General features: G+C 35.8%; 1 protein-coding gene across 3 annotated transcripts in view; it reads right to left on the bottom strand.

Moving 5' to 3' along the window:
* The window catches only part of LOC106881564 (cilia- and flagella-associated protein 70), a 50,446-nt gene that overhangs the window by 30,915 nt on the left and 1,470 nt on the right, over nucleotides 1-18,061 (bottom strand). For 2 of the 3 annotated variants that reach the window (XM_014932026.3, XM_014932018.3), the window contains exons 2-12: nucleotides 16,482-16,584; nucleotides 13,541-13,730; nucleotides 12,234-12,335; nucleotides 11,218-11,300; nucleotides 9,721-9,891; nucleotides 8,466-8,593; nucleotides 7,589-7,738; nucleotides 6,163-6,247; nucleotides 5,900-5,972; nucleotides 1,997-2,058; nucleotides 312-428 (exon numbers count right to left, since the gene is read on the bottom strand). In XM_014932026.3, the coding sequence (XP_014787512.1) occupies nucleotides 312-428; nucleotides 1,997-2,058; nucleotides 5,900-5,972; nucleotides 6,163-6,247; nucleotides 7,589-7,738; nucleotides 8,466-8,593; nucleotides 9,721-9,891; nucleotides 11,218-11,300; nucleotides 12,234-12,335; nucleotides 13,541-13,730; nucleotides 16,482-16,562 (1,242 nt within the window). In that variant the 5' untranslated portion in view covers nucleotides 16,563-16,584. The remainder of the gene's footprint in view (nucleotides 1-311; nucleotides 429-1,996; nucleotides 2,059-5,899; nucleotides 5,973-6,162; nucleotides 6,248-7,588; nucleotides 7,739-8,465; nucleotides 8,594-9,720; nucleotides 9,892-11,217; nucleotides 11,301-12,233; nucleotides 12,336-13,540; nucleotides 13,731-16,481; nucleotides 16,585-18,061) is intronic. The other variant, XM_089350454.1, reaches the window with a different exon arrangement.

Consider the following 18,061-nt stretch of genomic DNA (forward strand, 5'->3'; position numbering starts at 1 on the left):
CTAGTTGGACTGGGCTTCTGACAATCAAGCCTTCTAGCAGACAAACTGGCTCATAGGTCAGTATATTATTTACTTGCTTACAAATGCAGTACTGTGACCAAAATGTAATTTTTTTAGTAGAATTATTACATATTATCATTCATTATTATTGTACCAGTCACAAGTATTATTACAGTCATCATAAACTAAATATGTTTTTTGAATTAATGTTTGGAAGAGAAACTAAATAAGATCAGTGAAATTTCTCTGAAGTATAATATAAATATTATTAATGAACAAAAATAAATAGAAAGAGAAAGAATATGCATTACTTTCTTTGGTTCTTTTTTGTCTTCTCTCACTTTTCGTCCTGTTGGAGATGGTCCAGATGATACAAAGCTGAGCGAAAATTTAATAGCCTCTTCACTAAGTGCGGTTGAACTGATTGCCTGAACCATAAGAAAAATTCATCAATCATCATCCATAAAAATTCATCAACCACACAAATAATTTTAACATAGCTTTAACCCTTTAGTGTTCAGATTAATCTGTTAAATGTAATACTTTTTTCACTCAAATTGTTTTGAATTAATCATACATTATCTTACAGCTTTGAAGTTTCGATGGTGTGATAATTTATTCTTAAAATGTCAATGTAGGTTAGGTGTGAGGGGCTAGATATGGCCAGTTTGAATTTAAAACATGTAGGATATTTGGGCCGGATATGGCCGGCTTAAACACCAAAGGGTTAATTGTCAAACCAGAAAAAAATGTCTTTTCCTTTCTTTTCATTTCTATGTTATAAACATTTGGTTTCTTCCTCTTCTCCTTTACCTTCCACTCTACATCCCTTATTCTACTAATCCTTTCTCCCAACAAACTCTTTATTCTGCCCACCCAGTTAAACCTCTACATTTATAGTGAGAGAGTGTTTTTCAGATTGATGTATTTTTCTTTCATGTAGGTTTCTATATGTTAGAATTTACTAAGAATTTACAGTCATGTTTTACATGACTAAATAGTTTGAACATAGATTAGTGACTTTGGATTATATACCACACAATGGTGGCTCGTAGATAAAATTATTTGGGGTGCTGCTTCAGAAAATTTTTAGCCGTTGTTTTAATTTTGTGTAAAAGGAAACAAACATATAAGAAAATTTATACATAAACTTGATCCGTTTGCATTTTAGCCACTGCTGGGTAATGTATTTAATTTGTTTACTGATTTACTGAACACTGTTGTGAATTCCCCCTGTTTTTCAAAAATCCCCATTGAATTATAAAATGGGAGGGGGGGGGGGGAAATGTGCCCTATTTTTCAAATCTTGGCAGCAACACTGAAGCTAGAAGCAGGATAATAATCTAATTCTACACTTTATCACATTCAAGAATATAAACATGTTTTAAAGCACAACACACGTGAAGTCAAAAAGAAACACTACCTTTCACCAGCACACCGTGGTCCCTGGCACGAAGTTTCCTATCTCAGACATGTGAGCATGTGCACAACAGCCAAACACCACATTGCTAGAGCTGTGAAGCACACAGTTCTATCCAAGGATATTTGTACTTTTTTCATAAAGTAGGGGATGGCTACTGATATTAAACTTAAGGATTATATAATGTACAAGTACAAAGAAAGAATTAAAGAAAAAAGGACTCATTACATTGAATGCTATCGATAATATTGAGTGGAAATAGGGGGTGCTGCAGCTCTGCAGTGCCTATACATGAGCCACCACTAATACCACATTTCGTTTTTTTAGAACCAATAATTGTTTTATCTCAGTTAATTTTATATATGATAGTGTGCAATGTGGAATCAAGATTAATACTTTTAATTTGTAAATGTTGAGATTTTGATTAGTTACCTGTCCTCTTATATTCACATGTATAAAATATTTAAAAATATGAAATATCAATCCTTACTTTGAGGAACTTCAAAGAAAGAACTGATGCAAATCTAAGCATTAAAGAATGCATGTACAAAAGAAATGTTCTTAAAAAATTTGTACCCTTTCCTGGTATTCACATTCAGAAAATGGTTGGACTTTATAAGCGCCTTTTATTTGTTTCACTGTAATTAAAAGGAAAAAAAGTCAACAAACATTGATTACATAAAACAGAAATATAAATGAGTATAAAATTAAGATGATTAATGAAATGATCATTGATAACTTTCTTCATCATATACAGATATTGTACGATACAAATAAAATGATAATTTTTTTTTCGAACACAGAAACACTGTTAGAGCAGCAGAAATATTGGGTAAATTACCCTTACGTAGTGTCTAAATTTGCTGATAAATTTATCTGCAGGCAGTTTAGCTTAATGGAAAAGCACACAGCTAGAGTCTTTGAGGGATGTAAGTTTGAGTCCCATGACTGGTTGTTGACAAATTTTTCCACTTTCTAATGGTAATTTACCCCATATTATTGCTGTTTAACGGCATTTCTGCATTCCAAAAAGAGTTATCATCTTATTTGTATCGTACAATACACACTTTCAACACTTATAAAAAAAAACTAATGTTAGTTTGTTTATATTTATATACACATAGATGTACAGGTATGTTTGTTTATGGGCTAAAATGATCATTAATTGCAAATAAGGATTTCTTATATAATCTCAAGTGAAGCAAAGAAAGGATGGAAAGTAGAGTGGAGCTCAAACCCAGAATTTAGAAATATAACATTAAATACTGTAAAATTCTATTCTGTCCATTCTACCACTTTTATTTCCAATAGTTAAAAATAATGAACTATAATTTCAGTTGCCTTAAAGAACTTTTAAGAACTGGTGCTCATTTCCAGTTTTATGGCATCAAGAAGATTAGGGATTAGTTTCTCCATGGATACCCTCGTCCTCCACATCCTCATTTTATATTTGCTTTCCATGCTAGCATGGGTTGGGTGGATTGTTCTGGTCTCAGTTCTTATTTAAAGTCACTGTTCTTTTAGATGGGTCAGAGGACCACCTTGCTTATAAGTTTCATTTTTAGCCTTGTGTTCATTACTAGATGCCCTTCCTAATACCAATCAGTTTACAGAGTGTACTGGGTGCATTTTATTGTGCTACCAGCATTATAGAAGTTGCCATATTGTTGACAAAGCAAACAGGTCCTACCAACCCCACTTTTCAATTGCTTGGCAACCACTTTGAAAGAGTATCCTAGGTGGATTTATAGCAGCACCAACACTAGTATGGTTGTCTTGTACATTGTAATATTAGAGAGTCCTTACCACTGTGTGTATTCATTCATTTCATTTATTCAGGATTACAAGACTGAGGAGCTGAGTAGAACAGAACAGTGATGACAGAAAATGAATGAAGATGGGCTAGAAAGGAAAGTAAGAATGTGATGGCAAAAACAAAGTAACTGAAATTAGAGGGTGGCAGAGGGGCTACTGATATTTAAGTAAAATTTGAACCTGTGACAGGACTGTCCAACACCTTTATATTCATCATCATCATCATTTAACATCCATCTTTCATGCATGCATGGGTAGGATGGTTGACAGGAGCTGGCCAGGTAGAAAATCTACCCAAGGCTACTGTGTCTGTTTTAGCAGGGATTTTACAGCTGGATGCCCTTCCTAACACCAACCTCTCTACAAAGTGGACTCAGTGCTTTTTACGTGACACTAGCACAGGCAAGGTTAGTTTTGGCATGATTTTTACAGCTGGTTGCCCTTCGAAATGCCAACCACATTACAGTGTGGACTGGATGCTTTTAAAGTGGCACCAGCGCTGGCAGGGTAACCAAGTAACTCACAAGACAAGAAATTATGAGAGGGGCAGGGGCATTTGTGGAGGGGAACTTGTGTCAGAGAATGAAAGGTTAGAGTGTAACAAAAAGACAGAAGCAGGTGTCTTGCCACAACAGAGAGGGCATTAGAGGGGGTGATCCAACATCAGATGATGGAAAGTTAGAATGTAATAGAGAATTTAATTTTCTACAATCAATAATTGATTAATAATTGGATAGATAGTAATAGATCCTGCTTTTGTTATACAAGATCTTTTTAGATAAACTAAATATTTTGGAAAGTTATGTCCCCAAATGATTCTGTAAACTATGAAACAAATGGTAGTCTGAAGGAGCAAGGTCGGGAGAATAAGGTGGATGAGGAATTTTTTCCAACCAAGCTCTTCGATCTTCTGTGATGTGATCTTTGCAGTGTGAGGTCACGCATTGTCCTGATGAAACATCACTCCTTTTCAATTCACTAAAGCGGGTCTTTTTTTCTTCAAAGCTTGGTTCAAACGTTTTAATTGCTGACAGTAGACTTGAGCATTGATTGTTGCATTAGGTGGTAACAATTCAAAGTGAATTACTCCTTTGCAATCCCACCAGATAGAGAGAAGAACCTTTTTCCCATGAAGTTCCCTTCTCGGTTGTGGTTGAGCTTTCCCCCTTTTACCAAGCCACTGTTTACGACGTTTAACTTTTCGATAGAAGATCCATTTTCATCACCAGTCACAAGTCTATCCAAAAAGGGTGAAATGAGTTCGCGAGAATGGAGAGAAGAGCAGATGTCAACTCGGGATTTGCGGTTGCTTTCGAACAATTCATGAGGTACCCATTTTCCAAGTTTAGGAACCTTTCCAAGTTGTTGAAGATGACAATGAACAGTTATATGGTTTGAACTAAGCTTTATTGCCAATTCTTCAACTGATAATGCAGGATTTTCTTCAAGTAATGCCTCAAGGAGCTTATCATCAAACTCAACTGGACGTCCTGTTCGATCTTCATCTTCAAGGCTGAAATCACCACTTCTGAATTTTGCAAACCTTCTTTTGCAAGTTCTTTCATTCAAGCATTCTTTCCCATAAACTGAGTGTATGTTTCGAGTTGCTTCAGCTACAGAGTTTCCTTTTTTGTGCTCATAAAGCATTTTGTGCCTCAAATGCTCTTTGGATACTTCCATGTTAGAAAGGGTTTTAATCAAAGAAATTTTAATTCTATTATTCTGTAAAATAATATTCAATTAGATTAAATGTACACAAATGCATAAAAATAATTTTTAATTCCATTAGACATTCTAAAATACTATTAAGTTTCATTCAATTTTAAAAAAGGTAAAATCGGACAGAACTTATGGGATGACCTGATAGTTCCGTGAGTTGCAAGGTGACTTCAATAGTGCAGGTGGTATGAAAAAAGTGCTCAGTCCATGCTGTGAATGAACTGGGTGCTTTTTGGAGCATGATAACCCATGCCAGCAAGGAACATGGATGTCAAATGATGATGATGATGATGATGATGATGATGATGATGATGATGATGATGATGACGACGACGACGATGACTGGTTTTTAATTAATTCTGTATTTGATAATGTACAATATAGAATCTGGATTCAAGATGCATTTAATAAGAAATTGAAAATGTTGTGCTCTTTTGTTCATTGAGGTCTCAAAAGCCTTTGAAAACGTTATGTTCACCGTTGAGAAAATTACTAGTACTGTATCTCTAAACTATAAGACATTTATCAGAATTAACTACTACACCACTCAATACTTCACAATACATCTAGTAACTCTATCCTTTCAAGTATTTGGGTATTCTGTTGAGAATTTAATCTCCAAAGATCAATATAAAATATAACTTTTACAACGGTGCCGCATAACAGTTATAAAGATGGTAAGGCCAACTTTTTATATTTAAAACTGCATATTTTGTTAATCTCTTAACTGTATTATCTATATTAATCTTTATTTACCTTAACAGCCCTAGCAGATCATTTAACATACTACTGTAATTGACAGTAAAATAATTATATTTCGTTCTAATTTTTTCCTTCATCAAGAAGATTTAATTAAAAATATACATAGATGTGCACAATCACCCATGATTGATCATGGTTGTCTTTTATCCAATGATTTTATCCGCATTCATTTTATAAACTTACCTCCAGGATACAGAAGTGGACTGGCATCAATGTATACTACTCCATGAAAAGATGCTGTTCCTTCATCTTCATGCTTAAAGACAAAACAGTATTCTCATTGTGTTAAATGCATTTCTTCATTTCTGTATTAAAAATATTTAAAATTCAGTTTAAAATGAAATACAATAAAACATATTGAATACATCTAAAATATATTCTCATTTTTACTTCAGCTCATTTCACTGCATTTTTATTTAATTCAATACTTTACTCTCTTAACATACCTTTTTAACTCTGCCCCCACTTGGAACAGATATACGCAATATTTCCAGCGGCAGGTATCGCTTTGTTGTTATAGTTTCCAAAAGACTGCCAAAAGAGAGATATGAGAGATTTTAAGGGATTTTCCCATTCAAAAGGATAAGAAATTAGAAAAAAATAAACCAGACGTAACAATAATCTTTTTACTCGAGGCACAAGGCCTGAAATTTTTGGGGAGGGAGTCAGTCAATTAGATCAACCCCAATATGCAACTGGTACTTAATTTATCAACCCTGAAAGGATGAAAGGCAAAGTTGACCTTGGTGGAATTTGTGGACACAGAACGTAAAGACAGACGAAATACTACCAAGCATTTTGCCCGGTGTGCTAACATCTCTGGCAGCTCACCATCTTAAAACAGCTCATAACAATAATCTTTTCTACTCTAGGCACAAGGCCTGCAATTTTTAGGGAAGGGGCCAGTCGAATAGATCGACCCCAGTATGCAACTGATACTTAATTTATCGACCCCGAAAGGATGAAAGGCAAAGTCAACCTCAGCAGAATTTGAACTCAGATCATAACGGCAGACAAAATACCACTAAGCATTTCGCCTGACATGCTAATGTTTCTGCCACCTCACTGCCTTCAGACAACAATAATAGACAAGGAAAAGTGAAGTTGCTTACAAAATTTTTGTGTAGCAAATAATTCCAGTAACTGAATACTTAGATATCCTTTATAGAGAATTTAAAGAGGCACATACATGTGTCACAAAGAAATCAAAATCACATATATTTATATATATATATATATATATATTATCATCATCGTTTAACGTCCGCTTTCCATGCTAGTATGGGTTGGACGATTTTGACTGAGGACTGGTGAAACCGGATGGCAACACCAGGCTCCAATCTGATTTGGTAGAGTTTCTACAGCTGGATGCCCTTCCTAACGCCAACCACTCAGAGAGTGTAATGGGTACATTTTACGTGTCACCCGCACGAAGGCCAGTCAGGTACTGGCAACGGCCACGCTCAAAATGGTCTATTTTATGTGCCACCCGCACAAGAGCCAGTCCAGGGGCACTGGCAACGATCTCGCTCGAAAAATATATATATATATATATATATATATATATATATATATATATATATATATATATATCCCTCTCTCTCTTTCGGAGAGAGGCACAAGCACATGCACAGACATATACACACGGCAGTAACTTCTGCCTACCAAATTCAATCGCAAAGCTTCAGTCGGCTCGGGGCTATAGTAGAAGACACTTGCCCAAGGTGCCACACGGTGGGACTGAACCGAAACCATGTAACTGGGAAGCAAGCTTCCTAACCACACAGCCATGCCCGCGCCTATATATATTCAGTCAGACCTATTCATATTATCAACTTCTATTATTGTTTCAAGTAATTTTGTAAAACGTACTGTTTTGACCCAGTTTGATGGAGAAAACACCTTCGTTCCATGTTCCAAATAAATTTTGGTCTTTCCAATTCTGAATGTTTTCTGTATTCTCTGTTTTCCTTTGATCGAAAGTCTCCATCTTCATTATCTTTTGGATCACTGAAGAGGTAACTAAAACGAAAAATAATATATTATTAATTAGAATAATGATATCCATAAAAGCATGCATGTATTCTAGATATCTACTGCTTCTAGAATCTATATTCTTTTTATATATTTATAACAGAAAGGGAAATATTTGTAATACATTGCATAGAAAAGAAAATGTTGACAACATTTAGTGATTTACTTTTTACCTTTTTTTTTACTTGTTTCAGTTATTAGACTGTGGCCATGCTGGGGCACTGCCTTGAAGAATTTTTAGTTGAATGAATTGACCCCAGTGCTTATTTTTTTTGTTAAACCAGGTACTTATTCTATTGGTCTCTTTTGCTGAACTACTAAGTTATGGGGATACAAACACACCAACAGCAGTTGTCAAGTGGTGGTGGTGGATAAACACAGTCACAAACAGACACACACACACACACACACACACAAATACACACACACACACACACACACACATGATGGGCTTTTTTAGCTTCCATCCACCAAATCCAGTCACAAGGCTTTGGTCACCCTAAGGCTATAGAAGACACTTGCCCAAGGTGTCATGCAGTGGGACTGAACCTGGAACCATGTGGTTGGAAAGCAAGCTTCTTTATTTCATTAAAATTGGTCATAAAGGCCTCATGCAGAGAAAAAGGAAGCAAACTTCTTACCACACAGCCACACCTACACCTATGTTCAGAATGTTGTAGCAATTCTAGATGGTCGTTGAGTTGAAATGATTTACCTGTTTGGAATGTACACAGCATTTCCAACAGCTGGAAGAGGATTGACCCATTTCTTCTGTTTACATAATGGCTCTTTATCAGCTGGACTTCGGTGTTGGGTTCCAACAAACACAAGAATGTTTTCTTTCTGAATGAAATCAAAAATATTAATTTTGCAACATTGCATTTTTAAAAATTCTATTTCCAAACTTTTATGTAGATTTAACAATTTCTAATTCTACTATTGGAGAATGTTTTTCAAGCTTCTGTTTATGGAAGCAGTACAGGTGTGGCATGAGGTGTTAAACTTGCTTGTGAATGATATCTAGATACTAAAGTTAGGAATTAAGAGTGTCATCATCTGCATAGAAGTGAAAGTTGTTGGAGATGATGACAAATAGATCGTTGGTGTGCAGGAAGAATAGTATGGAGAACAAAACTAATCTTCTGGGCACATTAGAATTAATATAGTGTGGGTCAGAGAGAACCTTATTAGCACATATTGCAATGGTGAAATTTAACAAGAAAGCTTTAGTCCAAGAAACAAGAGATAGTTGGTTCCTATAGATAGGCAATTTTTGTTTGAAGATTGACAAACTAGACATGATTGGAAGCGTGAAAGGTTCAAGGTGTTGAAGAGGTTGATTTTTAGGCTGATCTATCACCTTAAAGATACTGGAAATGAGGTGGGCAGGTCTGCTAGTAGATTTGTAGGCTAATTTTATTATCACAGTTGAAGTGCTTTGCTGTCAAGGTCAGCAACACTTTTCACCAAATATCTCAAGGGTAAGAGTCCATTAATGAACGATGTAGGAGAGTAGCACTCCAGCAGATCTGGCTTTATGGAAGATGCACTGATAGTCACTAAGGAGGAAGTGTGATTAAAGGTGTCAGAAAAAAATTGTTGTTAGTGACTCCCCATCATCTTTGAAATATTAAGAGCGGAGTAATAGGTCAGTAGTTGATGGAGTCAGAGAGGCTGCACTTTTGGGGATGTGTATGTGCGTGTGCACACGCACATGCATGTGTATATCATGGTGTTGACCAGACTATCAGATGTTATATGCACCACAAGTCACAATACACTTTGCATTGTTTTAGCTTTTGAATGATGCTACCCCGCTGGGTAAGCAAGCGTGTCAACATTCCCTCTGATCAGAAGACTATTCTCTCACAGGGTTACTCATTTACAGCTGAGTGGACTGAAGCAATGGGAAATGAAGTGCAAATATATTTATTTCACATGTACAAATATCATAGATAATAAAGTCTTACATTATTGATAATAGGTACTGACATAGCTGCTGTCAGAACATGATTTTGTAGAACTAAAGTTTCTGGTGGTGAGTTAAGAGATTCAATTGTTATGGTCATGATATTGTAACCAGCAACTTCTTCTCTATCCAGAAGGGATTTTGATATTGATATACAGACATCAATTTCAGGCTGAAAATAAGGAAAAAATAAATAAAATAATTTAGTCTATTTTCTTCTTACAGTGTTTTTAAAGATTTATTTTGTATATTTAAGAACTAGCCTGGTGTAGCCATCTGGTTTCACCAGTCCTCAGTCAAATCGTCCAACCCATGCTAGCATGGAAAGCGGACTGGTGAAACCAGATGGCTACACCAGGCTAGTTCTTAAATATACAAAATAAATCTTTCCATGCTAGCATGGAAAGCAGACGTTAAACGACGATGATGATGATGATGATGACAGTTAGTTAGATATGAGACTATGGGTGATGAGTCCAAATCTGAAGATGGAGTTTTGCTATATTTCTGGGCAGAACACTTTACATTTATTTTTAAGTTCACTTAACTGTTGATAATAACAATAGGTATCAGTAGCATGGGAATGCTATCTCTGATACTCAGGTATCCTACCCAGTAGAAGTTTTATCTCACATCATCACTCTGCAACTGCAACTAAAGGCTGGCACAAGCACATAAACTGCTTTTTTTGTTTTTGGTGTATAAGAGATTTTATTAGGCCATTGTCACAAGGACAAGGCAGATGCAACTTACAATAACTCTAACTGGGAAGTGTAACCAGACCACAAAAATGGCTCATGAAAAGGAAACATGGAAAAAAAGCAATCTCTTCATGAGAGTTATTGTAGTTATTGTTGTTTAACTTTAAGCCAATCCTGATTATAGAATCAGGATTGTTTTCACTGATGGTGGTAGAGTATTAAGTATCTGCATACTTATGATCTTAGAGGGTGTCTTTTTACTTTTACGTGTTTCAATCATTAGACTGTGGCCTTGCTGGTCACCAACCACCTTGGAAGGTTTTAATCAAACAAATTGATCTGAGTACTTATTTTCTTTTTGAAATCCAGTGCTGCTTCTATCCATCTCTTTTGTTGAACTACTAAATTACAGGGATGTAAACAGACTAACAATGGTTGCCAAGTGGCAAGGGTACAGACAAACAGAAAGACACACTCACATGCACATATACAAGTATATATATCTATACACACACACACACACATATATATATATATATACAATAGGCTTCTTTCAGTTTCCATGTACCAAATCCACTCACAAGGCTTTAGGTGGTCCAGGGCTACAGTAGAAGACATTTGCTCAAGGTACCATGCAATGAGACTGAACCTGAAACCATGTGGCTTGAAAGCAAACTTCTTACCACACAGCCACACCTGCCCCTATATGTATTTTCTTTTAACCATATAACTAATGAAAAGGGTCACCATTAAGAGAAACTTATTATTTCAAAGATTGTCTTTTTTTTTGTACATACCTTTGGAACATCTGGTAAGAAACTTTCCAACACTGAGCCAGGAATCGATACTAATTCTATAGTTGTTTCATGGTTTGTTTCTCCTGAAAAAAGAAAACTCAGTCAAAATTTGGTCAAAACTGCTGCTGCTGCTGCTTCTACTACTACTACTACTACTACTACTACTACTACTACTACTACTACTACTACTACTAATAATAATAATAATAATAATAATAATAATAATAATAATAATAAATAATAATAACAACAATAATAATAATAAAAATATTCAGACAAATACATAACAAAAACACCAGGACTTACAAATATATATAACATACAGAAAATTGCACTACTGGCACTGCACATATCCTACGCAAAACACTTTCTATACAGTAACCATAAGAGCACCACAGCAAACCACAGCACATACCCAAGGCACACAGAGCTGTGCTCAGTAGTGAAGTGAAAGCACGCTATAAAAATAAAACTACTGAATAATAATAATAATAACACCAATATATCATCATCATCGTTTAACGTCCGCTTTCCATGCTAGCATGGGTTGGACGATTTGACTGAGGACCGGTGAAACCGGATGGCAACACCAGGCTCCAATCTGATTTGGCAGAGTTTCTACAGCTGGATGCCCTTCCTAACGCCAACCACTCTGAGAGTGTAGTGGGTATTTTTACGTGCCACCGGCACGAAGGCCAGTCAGGCGGTACTGGCAACGGCCACGCTCAAAATGATGTATTTTATGTGCCACCTGCACAGGAGCCAGTCCAGCGGCACTATCACTTAACATCTGTCTTCCATGCTGGCATGGGTTGGACAGTTTGTTAGGAGCTGGCAAGTCAGAGAACTGCATCAAATTCCACTGTCTGTTTTGCCATGGTTTTATAGCTGGATGCCCTTCCTAATGGCAACCACTTTACAGAGTGGCTTAGATGCTTTTTACCCATTGTATAAGAGGGGAAACTGCTAATACTATCAGTCAGTATATCTGGTTAAAGCCAGCCACACCAACTTACCTTTGATGATAGGTAAAAGATCAACTGTGCATTGGCCAATAGTAATTGTTTTCTCCTCGTCTTTTTTCTTTTTGTCCTTAGTGATCATTTTAATAAATGTAACTGAAATTAATAAATGAAGTCTATTTTAGAAATACAGAAAATATCTGAAATATTTTGATGACAGGTTATTATGTGGCAAGGGAAGAATCATTAGGACATCAGACAGAATGCTCAAAAAAAAAAAAAATTAATTATGTAGTTAGGTGGAAAGGTAAACCTGTTAAGACCTGGCAGAGAACTGTGGTGAGGATGACTTGCAAGATAAGGGTTAGGTCTGGGAGCAAGTTTGTGACAGGGCCTGGGAATGTGCTGGATGGTCTCTTGCCACCCCACAGAAAGTAGGAGGGTCTAAAACTAAGTTGTAGTAAGTTGATAAGATATTTCATAATTCTTTCTAATTTTGTCACAAGGCCAGTAAAAAGTGACAAGTTGATTAGACTGACTCCAGTACCTGACTGCTGTTTATTTTATTTACCCTGAAAGGATGAACAGTAAAGTTAACCTTGATGGGATTTGAACTCAGAAAGTAAAGAGCCAGAATGACTGTCACTAAGCATTTTTTTCTTGCATACTAACAATTCTGCCAGCTTATCACCTTAAGTTATTTCATAATAATGGTTTCACATTTTGGTGCAATGTCAGCAATTTTGTGGGAAGTGGGTAAGTTGATTACATTGACTTTAGTGCTCAGTTGGTACTTATTTTATCAACTCCAAAAGGATGAAGGGCAAAGTTGACCTCAGCAGAATTTGAACTTTTAATATGTAAACCTTCTTGTAAAGAAATGGTTCTATAAATTATTTAAAGTAAAAGATAATTAAATTCTAATACTCAGTAAGTACAAAGCAACATCATCATTCAACATCTGTTCTCCATGTTAGCATGGGTTGGATAGTTTAATAGGAGGTGACCAGCTGGAGAGCTGCCTGGGACCCATTTGTCTGTTTTGGCATGGTTTCTATGGCTGGATGTTTTTATATGGAATCAGTATGGGTGCTTTTCTGTAATGCTGGCACAGGCACCCTTTACATGGTACTTTTAAATGGTACTGGCACAGGTGCTTTTATGTGGCACCAGCACCACAAGCCTGAAAAGGGTCATAGACATTGTCCTTCCTCCTGACTATGCAATATAAAAATTTCTCAAGATTAGTCAAATGGCCTTCTAGATGATATTGATTCTGTTTTTTCTTTTCTTGACTTAAAAAAAAAAAGCCAACTAAAAAACTATAACAAAAATACCAAATCCTTTGGTTTGTTACTTACTCACGACGGGTCTATATGCATATTCATCTATGGCATATGCATCACTGCATGGACAAAGTAAAGAGAAACTATAGTTAAATTCTATATCAGATTCATTGGAACAATCAAATTTATTAGCTTCTCCAAATGTCTTTTCACAATAATTGGCTTTGATCATGATATGTCCCAGAAATTCACCTTTGTTTCCTCTCTGCATGGAAAAAAAGCAAGAAAAATAATCAACTAAAAAAAAACATTAAATGATAAACAATAAATTATGCGAGAAAAGGCAGAATGACATAATTCTTATGAACCTTTCTGTTGAAATAGAACAAAGAGTGTAAACTAATGGGATATATCTGGATCTCACTATTTCTTAATTACTATAGACACAGGCATGGCTGTGTGGTAAGAAGATTGGTATTTACATGCTAGCAATTAAAGAAAATTCTCCTCTAGCTGTATAAACATAACTTTCACTTTCTCAGCAATTTATGCTTTCTGAGTACAGGAAGTGTTAATAGGAGCACAGATCTCATCACAGACCTGAGTGACAAATATGTAGTGCATGAGTTAACAAGGAAAGCTCTGTGGAGTTACTCAATAGCAGCCAAAAGTCCTTTGAACCACACTCTACCATTTTAGGAAAGGTCACACTAAACAATGAAGTCCCAGTTACACTCTGCCTAAGTAAAAGAGATGATGACTGGAATGTCTTTGATCATAAGCCTGCTCATTCTAGGATGACATGGGGTAAAGGACAACTTTAAAATGGTCTTAAACCATCAGTGTTAGAAATGATTGATTTGTTCAATAGGTTTAGTATGACAATCAGAAAGGAAAGAATAATTTGAGGATGAAGCAGTTTTATTATTCACTCCAGCTGGTTATCTTATACAAATTATGAAATGATATGAGTTTAACAATCAGCTAAGAAAATAATTGTCAACTGCACTAAGTCTCTGCAGTTCAGACCCAGAATCTATAACACCAACCACATGGAGACTATTTTATAGCAAGATGGACTGGGCCATTATGTATTATGTGTTTTTGCTGGGGCCATAGTACATCACCATACAAGATACAAACCCATGATCTTTCAGCCTGTAGGCTTGCACTAAGATTACTCCATCAATTGCAATTCTCATAAGATGTATGCAAGGATGTAATAAATGATTTCCTAATTAAATATGGTGAAAGATTAGCATGGTAACTAAAGTACCATAAACTATGGTATATACATTTCAGTTTCATACTTTTTGAACCAAAACAATCAACTGCTGAGATATATCATTACTCCTTTATCTAAACTATTATATAAGACAAATATATTGCATATTAAAAATTGAGATATCTTAATATATATTTAATATTTTAATATTTAACCAGAAGAAATTAATGTGTTACCATATTAACAATGGTGTGAATCGAAAGTTGGATGAATGGGAAGGGTAGTTGTTTGTTTTGAATTCTTCATCTGTTTATTGTTAAAAGCTTGGATTGGACATGATCATCCAAAGAAGATTAACAGAATAGCATCAGAAAGTTCTATGTAGAGTTGTAGCATGTGAGTTAAAAAAACAAAGCAAGAATGTTCCTATGAAAGTGGCAAGTATGTCTAGTGTTAATGTAGGTAGGTTTTTTTTTTTTTACAACACAGCATTTTGACAGTCATAACTGTGGAACCCCTACTAAATGTAAAAATTTGCTGACGTTATGCTTTGCTGCTCACATAACTAAGCTCCTGATTCTCACAGTCTTCTTGTCCCTGTAAATCTCTTTTAAAATGCTCCAGAACATATCTGACTCAACAGATCTGTGGTGACATCATCACTTGCAAATCTGAGAGATGTTTAGATATAATTTCATTTACCAAATTTTTGCTGACACTATTATTCAATTGTCCAAAACTCGGTTGTAGATTACAAAGATTTTTCTGATTGAAAACAAGCGTAGTGTTCAAATCAATAAACAGAGCTGCAGAGAGTATTTTATTTCAATAAATATTAACAATTTACATTGCCTATGTTTATGTAAATGAGACACAGCATGACTGGCGTGTAGAATGGCTTACATAAATGGTCAAGGAATTGAATCAGTTTGCAGAATACATCTCACATTGTAGCCTTTTGCTAGTCCAAAGCCTAAACATGATTTTTCTGCTTCTACAAGCCAGCAGTAGTAGTGGCACCATTTATTTTCTTACCTCAAAATACAATGCTAATCACCATCATCGTCGTCATCATCTTTTAACGTTCACTTTCCATGCTGGCATGGGTTAGACAATTTAACTGGAACTGGCAAACTGCACCATGTTCCAGTCTGATCTGGCATGGTTTCTATGACTGGATGCCCTTCCTTATGTCAATCATTCCAAGAGTGTGTCTTTTTTGCGTATAACGGGTGTGGGTGCCATTTACATGACATCAGTAATGGCCACGACTATGATTTCACGGATGCCATTTACATGACTCTGGCAATGTTCATGGCTATGGTTTCACTTGGTTTGACAAGTCCTCTAGCACAGCATATGCCTAAGGTCTCAGCCACCTGTCATCACCTCTGTGAGGCCCAACATTCAAAGATCATAACTCACCAACTTGTCCCTTGCCTCTGAAAATCCCAATGGGAATATTAATGCTAAAATCCAGACAATTTGAACTGTGATTACACTTATTGAAGAGATTAAGGATTTCTAATACTGGTACAAGGTATCAACTTTCAGAGGAGGAAATCTAATCAGCACAAATATTTGTTTCATACTTATTTTACTGACTCCAAGAATATGATAGGCAAAATTGAATGGGAATGGAACTCAGAATATAACTAAATACTTTGAAGTATTTTATCTGTTGTTCTATCATCAATATTGATGAGAATAATTATACCGTAGGAAATTAAAATTGACCAAAATAAAAATACCAGGGCAGATGAAATATGCGAAAATATTTGGATGACTTACAAAATTTCTGCCTCTCAAGAGAGTAACTGTTATTGTTTCTACATCTAGATTTAAGGCTGGAGTCTCGTCTTTAGCAGACATCTTGTAATCACTGAATTAGCAACTGAAAAATAATTTTCAATAAGAATGAGCAACCATGCAGCTAAATTTAATAATAAAGCCATCACACGCATGCAAGCATATACACACAAAATTCATCCAGTCAAAGTTGACAGAGAATTTGTAGTTTTGGTTTACTTGCCATCATGAAATTAATGACAGTGTGCCAATGACAAGTAGGCCAAAGCTTTGAAGTCATTGTGAAAAGAAATTATGGTACACCACTGAAAAGTGTTGAGTAATCGTTCAGTTTAATGTGAACTGTTTTTACATATAACCTTACATAAAAGCAAACATCATCATCAAACTGTCCAACCCATACCAGCATAGACGAGGTGCTTTTCTGTTTTACCTACATTAATGAGGTCACTATGCAGTTTACAGGAGTATGAACCCTGAGTGGGAGGTAGGGTGGTCAGCTTCATATTAGGGGACAAGGGGATTATTGTGAGGATGGAGGCAGAGTAGGTTCCTGCAGTGGGATCTGCATGGCTACTCATAACTTGTAGGGGAAAATGTAGAGAAAGAGATAATGATCAGTAGGAGCAAGACAGAAATAATGGTGATAAGATACCCTGGTATCCTCACAAGTACATATACACATACATACATACATATACATGTGTGTATCTCATATACCTGATATATAAATATGTGATCTACACAGATACATGATGTATATATGTACCTATACATATGTACATGCATGTGCACACACACACACACACACAAAGACAAGTTAAATCGAGAGTTCAACCATTTAATGAGCTTTAATGAGCTGTTTTTTTTTTTCTTTTTTTTGCGATACAGGTTACTCCTTGTTTCACCCGGCTGCAGCTATTATCTGGGCAAGCCTCACAATTTTACTCAACAAACAAGTTCCCCTCCTATTTCAGGAGTTGAAATCAGTAAGGTCATGCTTTTCAAACACAAACGTAATCCCTTCTAAAAATGAGGCCAAACAATGCCAAAAAAAAAAAAAGAAACAGCAACTAGTTTGGAACAATTTTTTTTATGTGAATCACTACCAACAAAAATTATATTTTCTGCATAAGGATGGCTGCCAAATGCTGGCGCAGCTATAGTTCCAAAAGATAATGATACACTTGACAAATTTAGAGATTCACAAAAGGTACAAGACCGTCAAATCTACGGACTTGCGTCTCTTTACCGTTTCTATCCTACATGAGGCCAGAGGGGGCCCTGACCGGCGATTGCACAATATGCGCTGAAACTGTCCACCACACTTGGCTCCTACAACAGATATTTTGCGTATTGTAGCTGTCTACCAAAAGCAGTAGGGCCAATACCTCGTTGATAGCTGCGATGGTTGTTTCAGCATATTTCAGTTGTAATTGTTTGTGGAAATGTTATCAGTGTTTTAGGCTTGTTTCAATCATAACTAGTTTTACCATATTAAGTAAATAAACACTTGTTGGTTGCATTTTGTGTCGACAAAACGAAACTAATTCTGACATACA

The sequence above is a fragment of the Octopus bimaculoides genome, chromosome 4 (assembly GCF_046866305.1).
Source record: "Octopus bimaculoides isolate indiv1 chromosome 4, ASM4686630v1, whole genome shotgun sequence".
Classification (NCBI taxonomy): domain Eukaryota; kingdom Metazoa; phylum Mollusca; class Cephalopoda; order Octopoda; family Octopodidae; genus Octopus; species Octopus bimaculoides.